Raw genomic sequence first — 18265 nt, forward strand, 5'->3', positions numbered from 1 at the left:
TGTTTGATGTATTTCTTCTCAAGCTGTGACTCACACAAACACAACACAACAATTCATCCAGTGCTAGTTTTTCCTTCGACAAGCATAAGTGCCAGTTCTAAGAGGGCCGCTGCCAAACGCAGGAATTTTATAGTAATGAAGCTGTCAGAAAGATGTGGAGTGGATAATGTTTGCACCCACTCTGCTTCCAGGGCTGGAAGGCAAAGTATACAATTCTTTGAAAACTCAAGAATGCCCACAGCAAAGACAAGCTGAAACGACATAAAACGTGTGTCAAAAATGTGTATTCACTCATTACCATGTGTTTTCTGCCCAGACCACCTCAGCGTGTTTCCTCATCTTAACATGCACAAACATTCAGGGCTGCCTGTGAGTGCTGTCACTCACAGACAGCACAATCCAGCTGGCGTTTAACACGAGGAGGTGTTACCAATATCTGAAGCTCTCATCCAATATTCACTGGAGCCATTATCGTTTTCAAATATTTCAGCTGTGATTCATTTGGCCCTCTTTGCTAACATACTACAAAACATAAAGTGAACCAAAGTTTAAAAGACTATGAGTCGGTTTTTGGGAGTATTGAATCATGCTTTTTGGAACATTTGACTTGTAAGGGCGTTGAGCTAAATATAATATATACCCTACATGATTAACATCCACGTTATATGTATTTTGTTGGAATCAAAACCATATAAATGTCTGTTGATCTTAATAATTAAAAAATTTAATTTATGATTAAAAATATATAGCTTGGATTATGTTGCAAAGACAAAAATACCAAGAAGTGAACAAATAAAACACACATTTTTTTTTTTACCATAGGGTAATTTTATTCTTCCTATTTGTATCAAACAGTCCATCAAAATCTGCTTTTTCCCCCACACTGTCAATAACAGTTTTCATGACTGTTTTTGAATAACATCTACACAATATGAATAAGATACGATTAATGGAAATGGTAAAAAACTTCCACTGATGCATAAAAAGTTTCAGATTCATTTGAGGTGATGTGTGTTTATTTCAAAGAAGTTTTAGACGTGCTTTATATTCTTCACATCTGACCTTACAAAGTTTGACACACCAGCTATTTCCAGTCTGAGCCCGTAAACAATAAACTCACATGTCTGATCGGCGTCATATCAAATAAGAAATAACACCCCGGACATACTAGATATAAGTTTGCTGCAGTTCTCCTGAAGAAGCACTTTCTCCATTATTCTCTCGTGGATGCCCAGCTGCATGGAATCCCAGGGTTAGCGCTGTCACCTCACAGCAAGAAGCTGTGATTTGTTCAGTTGGTGAAAGAACACCTGACTGGTGCCATTCCCCCCCATGCATGCCATGCGATGTGCCAAGAGAAAACTTCCAAACAATTTCAAATTGCATAAACATTATATTAGATTAAACATTAAAACATGCATCTTACATACCAAATCTTTCCAGTACCATAGAATATCTTGTATGTATGTAATAAATGGCACGAGTGGAACGATATTAAACAAAAAATTGATAACTACAACTAAGCAAACACAGCTTCAGCTGAAGTGGTCATCTCTATGAACGTTCAGTTATAAAACCAAAATAAAATAGTTTCCTCCTGCCTGAGGATGCTTTTCACACTAAATTGCTACACAAATAATTTAAAGTGTATCATGTAGAGAAAGTCCTTCTTCGGGAATTAATACCACAACAAACAAACGAAAAAAAAAAGAAAGCTGCATAAATGTTCACACCTGAGCCAAAGCCTGAGAGCTAAGCAACATTTAGAGACATGGGCATGTATTGTAGTAGCTACCCTCATTTATTTTCTTCCCAGCTAAGTGCAGATAAGATAAAGCCCTTTGCACTCTGTTTAGCAAAAATGCTTGGCTGCATTACTGACAAGCCCACATGGACCAAACCTGAAAGTAGGGCATTCAGAATCGTCGGCCTTCTGTGGCTTTAGAAGCACATCTCGGCACCCCCACTCTCATGCTTGGGAAATGCCGATATTATTTCCAGCTTATATTACTTGAATTATGAATTTCACGTGGATTCACATGGACAAATTGCCCATGTCTGTGACACATGGAGGCGCGAATAAAGCTGGACTTGAGCCATTCTGTAAAAACCTCTCGGGTAGATTTGACTCCCATGGCCTTCCCTGGAACATTTGAGTTGCAGCAGCAACACTGAAAACTGCTTGGTTTGCTGCCAGCTTTGCAATAGAGTTGTGAGTAATATGCCATTTTTGCCTCCTAATCCAATGGCACACTGCCACCTTATAATTATGAATCCACTTTGGTAGTATTTAAGTGTACATAAGTCTTTTTCAGACATTACTGATGTCAAAGAGGAAATCAAACTATAATTTGAGTTGCTAAATTAATTGATAGCTGCAAGAGTGTGGCCCATACACAGTGATGTAATAAATATCTTAATTTGATTAGCCCTTTGATGCATCATGAAGAGGACAAGTATATTTTCGGATTAATTACGATGTAGAAAATTAAATTTTTTCATTGTTTTATGTGATGAGTGAAAATGGAACTGTTGTGGATAAAAGCCACAGACCTTTATTTAAACTTGGTTATGGTTATTTCTATTTAACTGAGGTACTTTCAAATAAAAATGCAAACCTATAAAGGTTTGATCTCTCACTCTTGGCCAGAATGCTCCGTTCCAGTGGAAATTGCATACAGTTTGGCAAACATATACATACATTAACCTTGATAAGTCATCAAGGTTACACTCCACCACAGCTAGTGAAAACAGTTTATAATGTTTCTGGTCTCTGATGGAGCTTTGTTACTGTAGGAAAAACAACTGTCCACTTGACAATGGTTCAGCTGCAGGTTTACTTGCACTTCTGGATAAGTCAATCTTTGAAACTGTAACATATTCCAAATTCTTGTCACAGTAGCACAACTATAGTAGTTATGCATAGAATCAGGACAGATGAGTCCTATAAGACTCTCTGCATTTATGCCCTTTTATTGAAAATGTAAAGGTAATGTGAATATGAATTTTCAATGAGGCCATGTTAGGGTTTGTGAATTGTCAGACTTTGGATTTTATTTAATTTTACTTGTTTTATTCTGTTGTCTTATTCTATTTTCTCATTATTTGAAGTTATTGGTTTAAATTAGGATCTATTCTCTGTTTGTGTAAGTCTGCCTTTATGTTTCTAGCTCCTCTCATTGTTTGTCTTTGTTGTTGTTCTTGCCCTAGTTCTGTACTCCTTGGTTTGTCTCGGTCATTGTCAGATCCTTGCATTTAGTTTATGGTTTTCCCGCTCTGCCACGCCTTTGGTATCATTTTCATCTTAAAATAATCCACCAGTTGAGTTTCCAATCAGTCCACAATGTTTGGGGTTAGAAATGTTGGACAGAGTATGTGGACAGGGTTAGATGATCATCATTTTGATATTTGTAGATCATAGCTGCTGTTATCTGACAAACAGTTCCCTACAAGAACAGTCTACAGATACGCTCCCATAACACAATATCCAAGCATAAATTGTGACACTATGTTTTGCAGATCTCGCTGCTCTGTTATAGTATATAATGGATTTTCTTCTTCCTGTTGGGTAAAGGTCGAAGCACTGACTATATGGCCAAGTTGGACCGATTTCCCCAGCCTGTCCAGAACTTTTCCTGCCTCACAGCAGCATCATCATTTCACAGCTTTGTTTATGTTACACACTGTCCTTTTTAGCTGATAAACCCTCAAACGTCATACCAAGGTATTTCCCAATCTTGGGGTTAGGGAAAAAATATGAAGTATGTCGCCTTTTTATGATAATCGTATAATAGAAACACTGAAGATTCTATATGATTATGTACATCTAATAGCAAATGAAAAAGCCATAACATGTACATTATGATAGCATACAAGTATTTTAGAATAACAGTTATTAGACTACTTGAGCACATCTACAAAACAGTACATTTATTTATCACATACTTTTCAGCACTGTATACTGCAGTGACAGTTCGCAAATGTTGAGCACAACGCAGTCTTGAGTGTTTATGTCAAGCAGAGAGAGATTCAATCTGACACCCCTCTGATTGCAAGCTCATTCTCTCACTGTCAGGATATTGTTGGTCCACTGCCTATTGTTACTGCTGTCACTTCCCTGTAGTTTGACATGACCACCTATCTGCCAACTGCAGCTATGCTGAGCCAGGAGTATTCACTGAATGTTGCAGAGTTATTGATTTTAGCATCCTCATAGACAATGAGAGTTCCGAGTTTGCAGGCACATACGTGTAAAATCCATGTAGACCTTCCTTTTGAAATACGCTCACTGTTGGCAGGGTCTGTTTTTCCTTCTGCCTGCCGACCTCCGGTTTCTTCAGTTATTCATGAGCCATCTGCTTGGGCAAGGGCTGTATCAGATGTGTGTCAAACAGGACCTCATCTGTCCCTCCCGTTCCTCTTCTAGTTGTGTCCTTGTCTGCATGCTGAAACTGCCACTGATGCCCCTGCAAAACGCCGTGGTTAGCGAAAGGACTCCGGCTTTAGCTTCTAGTCCCTCTTATCCTAAATAACCTGTTTGATCTGATGGGTACATCTTTATTTAAGATCATAGCATCTGGTTCATTAATGTTGTAAGGATGAGCATAAATTTATCTTTGTGTGCTTGTTTTGTCTGCTCTCTGGACAGTCTCCAGGGATGTAGGTTAAAGATGTAACAGGTCCACACGAAGGAGTTTCACAAATACATAGGCAGCTCTCTCGATAATGTACACAAAATAAGCTAATTGTTAATGCAATCTGTGAATATTAAGATATTACAGTACCAGTAATTAGATGGGACTAAACACGAAAAACTACTGAAATGTGAAAGCAATATTACTTTTCTTAAGATTAACAGCAATGAAAACTGAGTCAAAGAGGAAAAGTAGCTCTTTTGAAAACTATGCTGTGACAGGGTAAAAACAGGTGCAATGAAAAGGTCAATATGCTCCTCTTTACCACGACCTTTTTCCATATGAATATGCCCTAGCGACCAATCCTTCTGCAGTTCGGGACTGTGCTTGAAAATGAGGACCATTTCTCCCTTGTAATAGAACTTTTTACTTATGAAGGGAGAAGAGGTTCAAAGCAAACTTTAATGGAATACTCTCCTGGTTTGCCATGACAGTGTGACTGTAGGCTACTCTATAATTCTCACTTTTTTTGCAGAAGTTTCTGAGAAACTCCACTTGAGTGAAAGTAGAAGAACTGATTTTAGAAGTCTACTTGCAAGTAACAACAATTCAGTTGAAATAGGCTGGAATACTGTGATTTAATTTAGGGATACAATATGCCAATAAGGAATCTTATTGACATTTGGGCCATGTTATGACTGAGGATAGGTGACAAACCTTTTCACTCAATATATTCAGTTCAAACATGTCAGTTCATGTCTAATTATTGCAGTCTAATTCAAACCAATGTAGTCCAAATCAACTGTCAACGGACTGTGTCAATCCAGTCAAATTCAGTTCAGTTTGATCCATGTCAGTGTACTTTTATTATTCGAACACAAATTTGTTAAAAGGCAAAAAAGAAACCAACAGATAGTGTTGGCTCTTTTATTCGATTTAGTCCCCTGACATTGTGAGTGGTGTGCATGTTCAAGACAGATTAATGCAAATTTTAGATTAATTTCACTCTTTTTTGTGGGCATCAGAGGATAGAGCAAACAGAAAAATGAAACACTGATGATCGATTTTCCATCTCCATATGACACTTATGTAACACTTGGCCAACAAAGGTGGTACCGTTGCAGTCACGACCTTGTCAAATAAAGGCAGAAGTGCCAAAGTGAAAACAAGAATTTTGCCCTGTGGAGGTTAATCAAGAAAAGTTATCAGTTTGAAAAGATAGACTGAGATAGATTTTCTTAGTGGTAGAATACAACCTTTGTTGTGTGCTCTTCTCATAATAACTTTGTGTTTGTGACTTTGTGAGTGTTATTGCCCTTTATTACTCGCAGCACAAAAACTCATTTATGGCTGCCTTGGCTGTGCTAAAATTGAGCACTCACACAACTGTCAAATCTTATGCAATTTTTCCAACCTACCCATTTCGGTGTGATATAAAAACAATTTATGTATGCAGGGATGGATTCACACAAGATATATGACCTTACAAAGAGAAATTATAACTGAATTAAATGACGGCCTGCTTCTGAGCAACACAATAATGTGGAAATTCAGAAAGAGGCCAGGAGGTCCCTCTGGAGAACGGCTGTGATTCATCTCTGACAGAGACATCACTTCCACTCTGGCCCAAGGGGATAAGACTGTCATGTTAGCTGTCCCTGCCCAATCCCCAACCTTTCAAAGTAAAGCCACCGTGATGAATCGTGGGCCCTCTCTGAGTGCGCTGTCCCATATGCTCTCTATGTTGTCTGTGGGTTTTAAGGGCACAGAAAAGCATTTAAAATGGATTTTGTATTTTAACTTTAAGACAAAGCAGCTCTTAGTGTCTGTTTAGAGCTCCAAACATGCCAGGAACATATGCAAATGAGTGAGGAATCTGGTTAAGTGATTCACGGATAAGTAAACAAAGCTGTCTGTACCCACTCAAACCTCTCATACCACTTACGCTGACATCTATGTTTTTTGCAGTTGAATAAAGTGTCCTTTAGCTGCTGCTAGGGCAATGTAATCTGTACTTTTGGACTGAAGTTACTTTCTGCTGATGCTATGTAACCACAAAACTGGACAACTTATTTCTACTGAAATATAATGTCACACCTGAAAATGAAAAAGAAATGCCTCCAGACACCACCTTGGTTGACAAAGCACCCTGGTGATTTCTGTAAAAAGCCTTGACTGCAGTCTTTTGGGCTTAGTAACATTTTAGTTTCACTTTTAACACGGTAAAACTTTGAACTGCACACATTCACATGAACAGACATGCACAGTGGCAGCGTCTCATTTTGTTTTGTGACCTGCTTTTAAGAGGATTCCCCATTAAACAAATAAATTGCATGTTGACCAAGCTTTCCTGCTCATGTGTTTTCTCAAACCAAGCGGAAGTAAACTGATGTGCCAAATGTTTTCAAATGGCGAAAGGGTAGACTGCAGGAAGGCCATTCCAGCAACTCTTCTACTTTGAAGCCATGCCGTTGCAATATATGCAGTATGTGGTTCAGTATTGTCTTACCTAGATAACCAAGGCCTTCCCTAAAAAAGGCTAAACTGAATAAACTCTAAAACCTGTATATACCCTTCAACATTGATGGTGCCTGTCAAGATGTGCAAGTTTAAAAAGGAGTAGCAAATCCTGATTTGTCTGACCACTGAACAGATTTTCACTTTGCGTAAGTCCAATAAAATTAGTTTTGGTCCAGAGATGATGGTGGTATATCTGGATCATGTTCATGTGTGGCTTTTTCTTTGCTGTAAATATAGAACTTACATTTGTGGACGGCACAGTGAGCTGTGTTTACAGAAAATTATTTCTGGAATGCCCCTGAGCTCATACAGTGATTTACATGACATGATCATTCTCTTTGTAATGCAGTGCTGCCTGAAGATCACATTAATCTAACATTGATTTTCTCTTGCATTCAGAGATGTCTTTAGATCCTATGAATCTTTTGATGATATTATGTATGTAGATGATGGAAGTATAATTTTATGTTGTGGAATATGATTCTCACATTGCTCTAGTTTGTAGATGCACTTTTTTTTGCATGTTGCTGAACATCTGCCCATCATTACCTCTGAGAGACACTGCCACTGTAAGGTGCTTTTTATATGTACAGTCTTTTTTACTACAATTAACTTAATTAGCTGCAACATATTAATCCAGTTTACATTTTAGTTTCCCAACATTTTTGGGATCAGGGTTGTAGTTACGCAGGAATAGCTTATCCAGTTGCATGAATTATGACTCCAAGAGCACTTTTATTGACCAACAATATACATTTACACATTGCTCTCTTGCTTTCAGGCGAGTAGAGTCGAACATGATCATGCAATGGCAATATGCCAAAATAGTCCATCATCACATCAGCTGTTTAATAAGCTTCAGCAAGTCAAAAAGTGGGCGTCTTCACAGCTTTGATCCATTGCTGATATATTTTACACAATCACAAAATGAATTATTATGCTGCTGTGATAAAAAATATCTTTCTATGAGGACTTTGGCAATATACCTGACATGAAGTGTGTCCAGTCCTGCATGAATGCATTTACTGTAGCTCTCTTTTTCATTGTGGTAGGTTTATCTGAAAAAAGTGTTCTCTAAATCTAAATGACTTTGAGAGAAACCTATTAAAGCTGCATACTCCACGTCTGGAAAACTTTTGAGAGACCAGTAAGTCTTGAGTTGAACTACATCAGCCCAACCAAAGTGTCCTGAGCCATTTCAAATGATTAAGACTTTTTTGTTTCCACAGACAGTTCAGTAACTTTAAGCAATCTATAATCTGTTGAAACAAAACAGAAAAAAACAAGGAAAATAAGTGCAGATTTTGGTTTTCCTGACCTTGTCAGATTTTATTTGTGTCAAAAACTCAGCAGGAACTTTTGAGACAAACAGATTAACTCTTTTGTGTAATGTTTCTACAATTAGAATATGTCACCTGAAGTGTTAATCCACCTAAAAAGTGAACATAGCTTACATCACTTGTATATGGGGCTGTAGCCAAGTCAAGTCAAATTTCTTTGAATAGCACATTTCATGTACAAAACAATCAAAAGTGCTTTACATAAAATAAAAGCATAGCACCGGGGAGTGGAAAAAGCATTAAAAGTACATAAGAGAATATAAAAAGAAAGAAAGAAAACAATTTAAATTGAATTAAAATCATTAAAAACAAGCAACAGTTTAGATAGAGTAAAATATATCGTGCAGATTTCATGCTTAGACATATGAGAAAATAAATGTTTTTAACCTGGATTTAAAAAGTTCTACATTTGGTGACAGTTTAATCTCCACTGGCAGTTTGTTCCACTTGTTTGCAGCATAACAGCTAAATTCTGCTTCTCCATGTTTAGTCTGGACTCTGGACTGGACTGCCTGACTTGAGTCCTTGGATCTAAGAGCTCTGCTAAAGTTTATATGTTCTGTACATATACAACATGTAGAGTAAATGGTGATGCCCAATTGTGATGTCATGGGAGGGATTTGATCATGAAAGACTTCATATATAGATGCCAAGATGCTGTGACCGCAAGATTCATTTACATGACATATAGAAATTTGATCAATGTGCTGTAGATGTGAAGATTCTGTTAATGAGAAAAAGTAAATATTGGTATATGGTTGATGACATTATGGGCTCATGCTGTCATTCAGTAGGCACTAACAAAGACGAGACATATACCGAGAGCTGAGGAAATCAGGCTTTGACATGTGACGCGTGGGTGGAAATAGCCTGTTAATGAATAGACAGCAGAGGGGGAAAAAAAAAAAAAAGAAGATGGCAGAGAAGATACACGAAGCGTGCTGTGTGGTAAAATATTGCTATTGTTAGGCAGTGCTGAGGGAAAAGTGCTGCGATGCAGAAACAGTGGAAAGCCTTGACAGCTTTCCGGTGGCAGTCTGACGGCTGAGCAGGGAGATTGGAGGGAAAGTGCAGCAGAGGGCTGCTGTCAGGCCACACCAGAGCTCCGTTTAACAAGGTCCAGAGATGAGCTGCACCACAACACATTGTAGGGGAAAAAAGAAAAGGGAATGTGGGGGTATATGGAGAACTGACTAAAGCTCATGCATTTTTCCAGAGACTTACTACCTGTCATGCCTGCAAGCCTTGGTTTCCTCACTTGTGCATGGGAGCAGGGATTTGAGATCTTCAGAAAGGACAGGAGTTGAAGTGGAGTCAGAGATTTGGAGCAGCACCTGCCATAATATGATGATATCAGGCATGATTGTGACACTTTGACACCTTCATCTCGACATGAAGGATGTATGAGTAGCAGTAGATAACATTCATTTTTCACTCAGCTGTACAACAGTGTAATGTCAGTAGAGATCATTCACATATGGTAATCCAGCCTCTATTTCAATTATAATTGATGTGTTTAGCAAGCTCATTTAAACTGTGATGGAAGACAAGTAGAAATAATTGATGTGAGCAAGTGTGAGATATGCCTTATTTCAGACATGGACTCCTTGAGGGCAAACACATTAAAGATTCTTTACAAGCCTCACTCTGAGTAACCAAGTCTCTTGTGCATCTTACTGTTTCTGTATGCTGCGCTAAGAAATTTAAACTATAGTTATATGCCTCTGCTAACCATTCTAGTTGCACTTTATGTTAACATCTGTTTAATTTATTCTGATTTTTATACTATAAGGATTTGATGTAAGAGTATTTATCTTTTTTATTTATTTAACTTTTGGTCAACAAAGCTGATGTTGACACCAGTCAAAGCTTTGATTGTGGATGTTGCAGAATAGGATCTATTATTTTTCTAAAACTTGGTTACTTCACACACACATTTTCAACCAAGCAGCAAATACATTTTTTTTTTAAAGTGAGATATGATGAAAGTCCTCCATTCTCTCACAGGTCATAGTTTTTTAAATGAAATTGCAGAACGTTTGTTTGTTTTGACCTGTTTTAACTCATTCCATGTCCTTTCTCTGAAATGACACCTTTTTATGGTGTATATATTTTTGGGTTGTGACCCTGAACTACAAACTGTAAATAAGAGCTGCTACAATGTCACTTTTTGTTTTTTTCACTGCTATTAAGTGTTTAATCGTGGGCATTTAGCTTTTTTCAAAAGCAGCAGCAGATTGGATTGTCATAGAAACTATGCATGCCCATTGGATGGCAGCCTGTCAATCGCGATGTTGCCCCTAAAAAACCATTTGACTCTAAATAGGAGCATTTTTTATTACATTAAAAAAAACACTATTTTCAATAGAAAATCACATTAATGATTAACATCATATACTCATAAGGAAAATATGTATCTAGGTCACAGACCAAGAGAGGAGCAAGATCGTTTTTTTTTTTCTTTGTGCAACCACAGGACTCCCCCCTGCTGGGCAATAGTAAGAGTTTATATTAATGCGCTTCACAGTGGAAATTATTTTTGAGTGAAAGGCTGCTTTAATGATTTTTACAATGTCAATGTCAAACACATGTTTGAGCAATAGTGACTTTAAGTCTGCCCACTAAAACCAAACCTGCTCTTTTTTTTAGGATATCTAAATGTAAATCAGCAGAAATGTCCTTCAGGTGCTTCTGAGATTCCATGTCCAAGATAATGGGATCACAAATCGACAGAAATTAATAAATTAGTAATGAAAAAAAATCTCTGGAGTGAAAATCCTACAGTTTTGGCTATACAGAAGAAACTACCAACATTTCACCTTGCCCCTAGCTGTTGCTCTCTTTGCGAGGCATGATAGCTTATCTCCCACCAACAGGTTTTATCTTAACCTCTGGAACACTGAAACACCATTAGTTATGTCCTCCCTATCAGAGCAAGCTAATTCCATATCAAAGCCACCCACCCAATTTTAAATGAGCCTGCATCAGGGAGGACCCCTGCTGCCTGAGACCCAAACAGCATCACAGCTGAAATGTGTGCTAAATCACTATTATGAACAGGATTAACTATTCTGTCATAATGTGCCTAAAATTTCTTTCTTGTAGTTGAATGTTTGGGATCTTGTCCTTTTTGTTATTGCTGTGCATTGTCAGGGGGTTTAAATTGCACGATTTCTATGCTTCTCATAAAGTGACAACTTGACAGGTTGCTTATTTTATGTTTATTTCTATATTTACATATGTTGGTTACTGATTCACTGATGTCTTTGTGTGTCTCTATAGGGGGGAGACTCCTTTTCCTGGTGATGTGTCTGAACGTTGTGCCTCAAACTCACAGCTGTCCTGCCAAGTGTGTGTGCTACAGTGAACCCCGTCCCACTGTGGCTTGCCAACAACAAGGACTGTTTTCCATCCCGACTGAGATCCCTGTACGAAGCCAGCGGATATTCCTCCAGAGCAACAAGCTGACGGTGGTAAGGTCCACCAGCTTCAGTTCTTGCCACAATCTTACTGTTCTCTGGCTCTACTCCAACAACATCAGCTACATAGAGGCTGGAGCCTTTTATGGCTTGGAAAAACTGGAGGAACTGGACATCGGAGACAACAGTAACCTCCGTACCATCAGCCCTACGGCCTTTCAGGGCTTAACTAAACTGCACACCCTCCATCTCCACAGGTGTGGCCTATCAGAGCTCCCTGTTGGGGTTTTCAGAGGAATGTTCTCTCTTCAGTACCTTTACCTACAGGACAATAATATTCTAACGCTGCATGATGACACATTTCTGGACCTTGCTAATCTCACCTATCTCCACTTGCACAATAACAAGATCAAAATAGTAACGGACAACATGTTTCGAGGCTTGGTCAATCTGGACCGTCTGCTGCTACACCAGAACCGCGTTATCTATGTCCAACCTAAGGCTTTTAGTGATCTTGGTAAGCTGAAATCCTTGTTCTTGTTCTTCAACAACCTAACAGTCTTGACAGGGGAGACCATGGACCCACTGGTTTCCCTCCAGTATTTGCGATTAAATGGGAATCTGTGGATATGTGACTGCCGGGCGAGGACCTTGTGGGAATGGTTCAAACGTTTCAAAGGTTCCAGCTCTGAGTTGGAGTGCAGTGTCCCTGAATTCCTGGCTGGAAAGGACTTGAAACGGCTGAAAAATGAAGACTTAGAGGGATGTGTTGAAACCCCACAAATTCAGACCAATCTCTTCAGCTCCAAGGCACAATCAGGGAAGTTTCCATCCACTGAAAGCCCTCTGGAGGACGTCATTCCCAGGTGTTGTCTCGGTGATAATGACAAGTCCTCAATTCTGTCTGGAAAAAGTCGCCAAATCACTAACAACCCCCTTAAGGAAAAGGAGAACATGTCGAAGACCAAATACAAGCAGCAGGAGAGAACAAAAAATGAGACCCAGAACAAGCAGAATGACGGACCACTGGGAACCTTGTCCAACACCCTGGACAAGGCTTTGGAAAACATAAACCCTGACTTTATAGATAATCCAGAATCATCAACAGTTTCAAACAAAAAGAAAAAGAAGTGTTCCAAAAAGCCCAAATCAGACACCCACTGCATCAAAGGTCGGGGCTCTACTTTGCAAGTGCTGCACTTTCTCATCATTCCCATGACCTGGATATCTCTAGCCATGTCTTAGGACTCATGACGGCACAGAACTCAAGAATGTTGACGCTAATGACAATGATACAGAAGATGCAGTGACATCTACAACAGGCAGTGACTGAAAAGTGAGGAGTCATGTTGACCTAACATTGCTGGAGACATACAATATTGAAGAAGCAAGAGTACAATAAACAAAATGGATGCCTTTACAGAACACTACACATCTAATGTAAATAATGAATCGGTGCCCAAACTTGTTTGTTCTCTATGTACTCAGCTGTACTGTGTCTAAGCTACACTTTGGAGACTTCTCCCTTTTCCCTTTCAAAAGCTTTTACTGCTTAGACAGACCACGGGAAGATCCTAACAAAAGAAGAAGAAGAAAAAAAAAAGAAAACAGAGGAAATCAGAGACAGAATGCACACAAAGAATGTTTGGTCTGTTTAATGAAGAAAAAACAATTGCCCCTCATTATTTATTCAGAGTCATGCATTTGTTGGGTAATGTTTTGTTTTTTATGTTTATAAAAACAAATGTTTTACCTCCCTGGGTTTTAGTTCTATTTTCATGAAAGAAAGGATATATGGATAGCATTTGCCAAAAGAATGCTGTCCGTTTGTTCATGGGGATTGCAATGGAACCATAGATATGCATTTTATTTTACTTGTGTACAAGTATGAATATATTATGAATAAAAGTTCTTATTTCCTAGATCTTGTGTATGCTGTGTGGTATTTTGTAAATAGACAAAACACGTGGACCTCAGTGTTTTATATATATATATATATATTGTTTGAAGTTTAAACTATATTGTTTTTTTTTTTTCATGAGAATAGATTACTATTAATTGTCTGAAATCCCTTTGTCTTGCTGCTATTACCCTGGGGAAAAACAGTTAAGTCTCCTAATGAACTTATTTCACTTAATATTTGGGACTCATGAAAATCTCTTCTTCAACATGGAATTCCGTACGCTTTAATGAGGTGCAGAGAAGACAAGGCTTTATTCAAATATTGCATCAGTAAAACTGTCCAAACAAAAGAGGACCAAATGGGTTTAAATTCAAAACATGGATAGCAATTTATTATTAACATGACCTCAAATTAAGTCTCAGTAATCATGTTGAAATCAAAGACAGGCTCATATTCTCTATTTCTCTTTTCTCTCATGTTCTCTGTTTTGAAGATTATTGGGAGAGTTATGACTACTTTAGTCACACACTCAGGTGAGCAGGTTCTGGTTTCTGCTCCGGTTCCTCCAAGATTTAATTTGTGTTCTCAGGTGACCTTTTTATAAATTATTATGATATCTTATTCTAAGTATCAGGGCAAAAAAATGATCTAAAAGCAAGTCACATAACATTTGAACAACATTATTAAGCCTCTTTGATCCTCATTAGTTACACCTGTGATCTTGAGTTGTGTAGCTCACTGAGGAGATCAAACAAATCAATGATTATGGTACGATTTAAGGTAAGAATGATATCCATCAACATCCATCCAAGCAGTATATTCGCAAATTACCTCTGCACATGCAGCATGATGATGGCGGATGAGTGAGGTGCCCCTGGCAGTTTGATAAAATTCACAATTTTCTTAGAGCAAGTTTTATTTATGGTTATCATCACCACAATGTATATAAACATCAAAACTTCTTTAGATTGAAAATATGGCATGAAATATTTGGATGCAAAATCAATGCTTTGAAATGCATCCATAAGATACAGCTTTGCTGAGGCAAGTTACGTGAAATCATTGCTGAGGTGTCCACAGGCCAAGCTAATATAGAGTAATGAACTGCACCACGTTATTCCGCAATCTTGTCAACACTCTTCAGTTTATTTCACACAAAGTAAAAGCATTAGGAGGCAGGGTCTCCACAAGTCCCTGGAGCCTTCTGTTGTTGTAGATTAACCGTGGAAAGTAAAAGGACTGAGGGGACCCTGAGAAGATATTGATCTTGAGTAGATCTCAACAGGGAAAATCAACATGGCCCCATCAAACACAGTCCCAATACTCTCTGCTGATACACAGGCTAGAGGATGCCAGTAATTGGGTCTGAATCATTCAAACCTCGGCTGTGTATCTGCTCTGACTATTATCAAAAAAAGTACTCGCTACCTGAATCCTATTCCTCTGTAAAAGTCGTGTGCGTTATAGGCTGCTACATGTCCATTCTGCAGCTTCACTTGTTTTTTAATATCTTTTTTTAAACTACATAGCCAATTTTCTTTTCATTGTCAATATACTTCAATAAGTCATCATTGAAAGGTTATTGTGACCTCTTCTCCCTTTGATTTTTATACTGATATGAATGTCACAGTAGTCAATCACACCTTCACACACATCTTCAGAAAATGTCAAAATTTGCATACAAATTATGTATTTGTAAAATAATATATTTATAAGTTCCAGCTTTAACAACCGCAAGTTTACAATTTTGTTTTCCCACAGTATTTTAGGTATCATACAGTTTTGTCACTCAAAAAATAATTGAACTAAGTCAAGCTCATTTTTAAGAAAGCTTTCGAGGGTCTAAGGTACAAATGCTCTTTCATTGTTTGCCATTTTTTGGTGATTCAGCAATGATTCAGTATGGCTGACATATTAATGCTCATGTTATTTCAAACAAACCACTGCTGCTCTCATTTAGGATACGTCTCTGTTTGTGCAAAAGCCTATTTTTTGCACTTCATTACAGAGGTCCTTGTTTTGAATTATTACATAAATGTTGAAGGAAAAACTCTTGAGTTTGAGACTTTGAAAAAGAGACATGCTGAGAAGAACCTAGAATTCTTCCTTCCTTTGGAAAACACAAGATTGGCAAATAGTTGAAAACTGAACTATCAACACAAAAGAAGATAATTTAGTAAAACAAATTAGGGCAGGGTAGGTAATTATAAAGTACGTAAAAAGGGAAATACGAGAGACACACAAGGGTTGTCTCCTTTTGCATTTGAAAGTTATTCACTTCGTTTGTCATAACTGCGATAAGCCTTTGAAGAGAAGGGAGAAACCTGAAATTTAGGACTTCTTAAATTGTCTTTTATGTTACACTTGCTCGAAGCAACCGTACACACCAACACAGCTTCTTTTAATTACACAGTTATATTTTTAGAGCACTCCCGCTCAGTTGTCCACCAAGGAAACAGGATGCTCCTTAACCTTGTTCTCTTAACAAACTCCTAAAATTTCCAACAGAGTCTGTGAGGTCTGACAACTGTGTCCTGCTGCCACAACTCCATTTAACAGGGCCTGGAAGCAACCAGATGACCTCAGCCCGCAGGCGTCAGTTGAGCATCGAGAACTTTCTCCTCAGTCATCACAGCAACTGTAATCCACCTCTCAGCAATCAGTGTATTTTTGGGTTTTTGCTGATGAAGGGAAATTAAGCAAATTATGGGCACTCCATCTTCAGTGAGGGGCCGGATGCAGCACTTGAAGGACTTAATTATTATTTTGAACTCTCATGCTGACATCTTTCGGTATCATACTTATCTGTAATATCTATGAAGCAATATCAGTGTATGAAGCCTGTCTTAAACAGCAAGTTATATTGGATTGTGGCCACTGAAACTCAGAGCTAGCAAATATGAAATACATTAATAAAACATTATAAAATAATGATGTTAATAAAAAATAAAGAAGTTTAAAAATTAACCAATACATTTTAAAATAATTTAGGGAATTATTAATGCTCTGCTCAAATGTTATTTTGTCATTATCCTCTTTGTAACCAAGACAGTATAAAGTAGAGTGGTGTGAATTTCTCTTTAGCCCTCAGTTAACATGATGGCTGATGGTAAGGGCCAGAATGTGGATGTGTGATTGGCTCAAGGGCAAGGAAGTGGACATTTCTGGAGACAGAGCAATAAAGTGTGGCATTGAATGAAAGTATAAGTGCTCCAATGGAGGTGAAAACAACAGAGCACGTGATGCTACTATGTAGTTTTGATAGAATGATGACCCAACTCCTTCTTGCCAGTGATCAAGGCTTCATTAAGTTTTAATTAAGGTTAAGGTAACAGTGATTTGATTGAAATAACAGTATGGGATATAATTAGTAACTTAAGGGGACTGTATTCATTACAATTATAATATCCACCTGGCTGTTGTTGGGGACCAGCCATTGCCATGAAAGAAACTCACATTTTCTGTTGAAAATGAACTAACAAAATCAGAAAGAAAACTGTAGTCTCCCTCTGTATGGCGTCAGGACATATTGACTAATCTCTATCTATGTAGGCTTCGTGGCTCCTTTTAAACATGATCTAACATCCTTTGTCTCTTCGAAGAGACAAGATTTTTACTTGTACTTGAAAATTCAATTTAGAGTAGCTTGATACCTGGTTACAAAACACTTCAAACAGTTGGTGAATTTATCCACAGTTATAAGAGAGTACAAATATGTTTGTGGATGCAATTATGAACAAAAGACCATGGGTGAATAAAATGAACAGAGCAGAGTAAACAGATAGCAGCCACAGTTCTTCAAGTAGTGTCCAGAGACTGGCTCCTAAAACCAGTTCATACAAACAAAGAAGCAGCACACGTCACCATCTTGACACCCCCCATTGGTTTAAGAACTGCATTTGGCCATCTTGGTGTTTTTGGCAGCAGTGACCATATTTGGGCAACAATGTGAAACTGGAGAGACACAAGTCCCTTTGAGGAAGAATATTCAATTAATCATGCAGTTGTGGCTGTAGAATGGTAATCAGCACACGGATCAGAAGGACTGGCTCTGGTTAATAACACAATAGTAATTTGCACAGAAAAGTTCACTGATTTGTCATTTCATGTAAGAAGTTAACACTTTTTGAGCCTGTTGGAGCTACATCTGTTTTGAAGCTTGAGCTAGATCAGCTTATATCACTTAAGGCACATCATTATTTCACTTTGAAAACCTGTTGATTACGTCGATCATTTATATACATTTTCAGAGTTAAGATTAGGTTATGTCTATGTACAAATGTCCAACTTCTTTTTATATTATTATGTTTATAGTCTGATGAAAAAAACAGTTTTGGTCTCTCTGGTAAATTTGGCACTCTATGACAGCTTTGGAAGGATGAATGAGTCACTCACTTTACATCAAGACTGAGTGATTCATTATTATGGGTGGGGGCATTCTGAATGACC

At 38.0% G+C, this 18265-nt stretch overlaps 1 protein-coding gene across 1 annotated transcript in view; it reads left to right on the forward strand.

The window, feature by feature from the left end:
• The window catches only part of rtn4r (reticulon 4 receptor), a 46447-nt gene extending 32610 nt beyond the window's left edge, over positions 1–13837 (forward strand). The window contains exon 2 of the mRNA XM_072387426.1: positions 11777–13837. Coding sequence (XP_072243527.1) covers positions 11777–13158 — 1382 coding nt within the window. The 3' untranslated portion in view covers positions 13159–13837. The remainder of the gene's footprint in view (positions 1–11776) is intronic.
• The last annotated feature ends 4428 nt before the right edge of the window (positions 13838–18265 follow it).

The sequence above is a fragment of the Leuresthes tenuis genome, unplaced genomic scaffold, assembly GCF_036924035.1.
Source record: "Leuresthes tenuis unplaced genomic scaffold, fLeuTen1.0.hap1 SCAF_6, whole genome shotgun sequence".
Classification (NCBI taxonomy): Eukaryota; Metazoa; Chordata; class Actinopteri; order Atheriniformes; family Atherinopsidae; genus Leuresthes; species Leuresthes tenuis.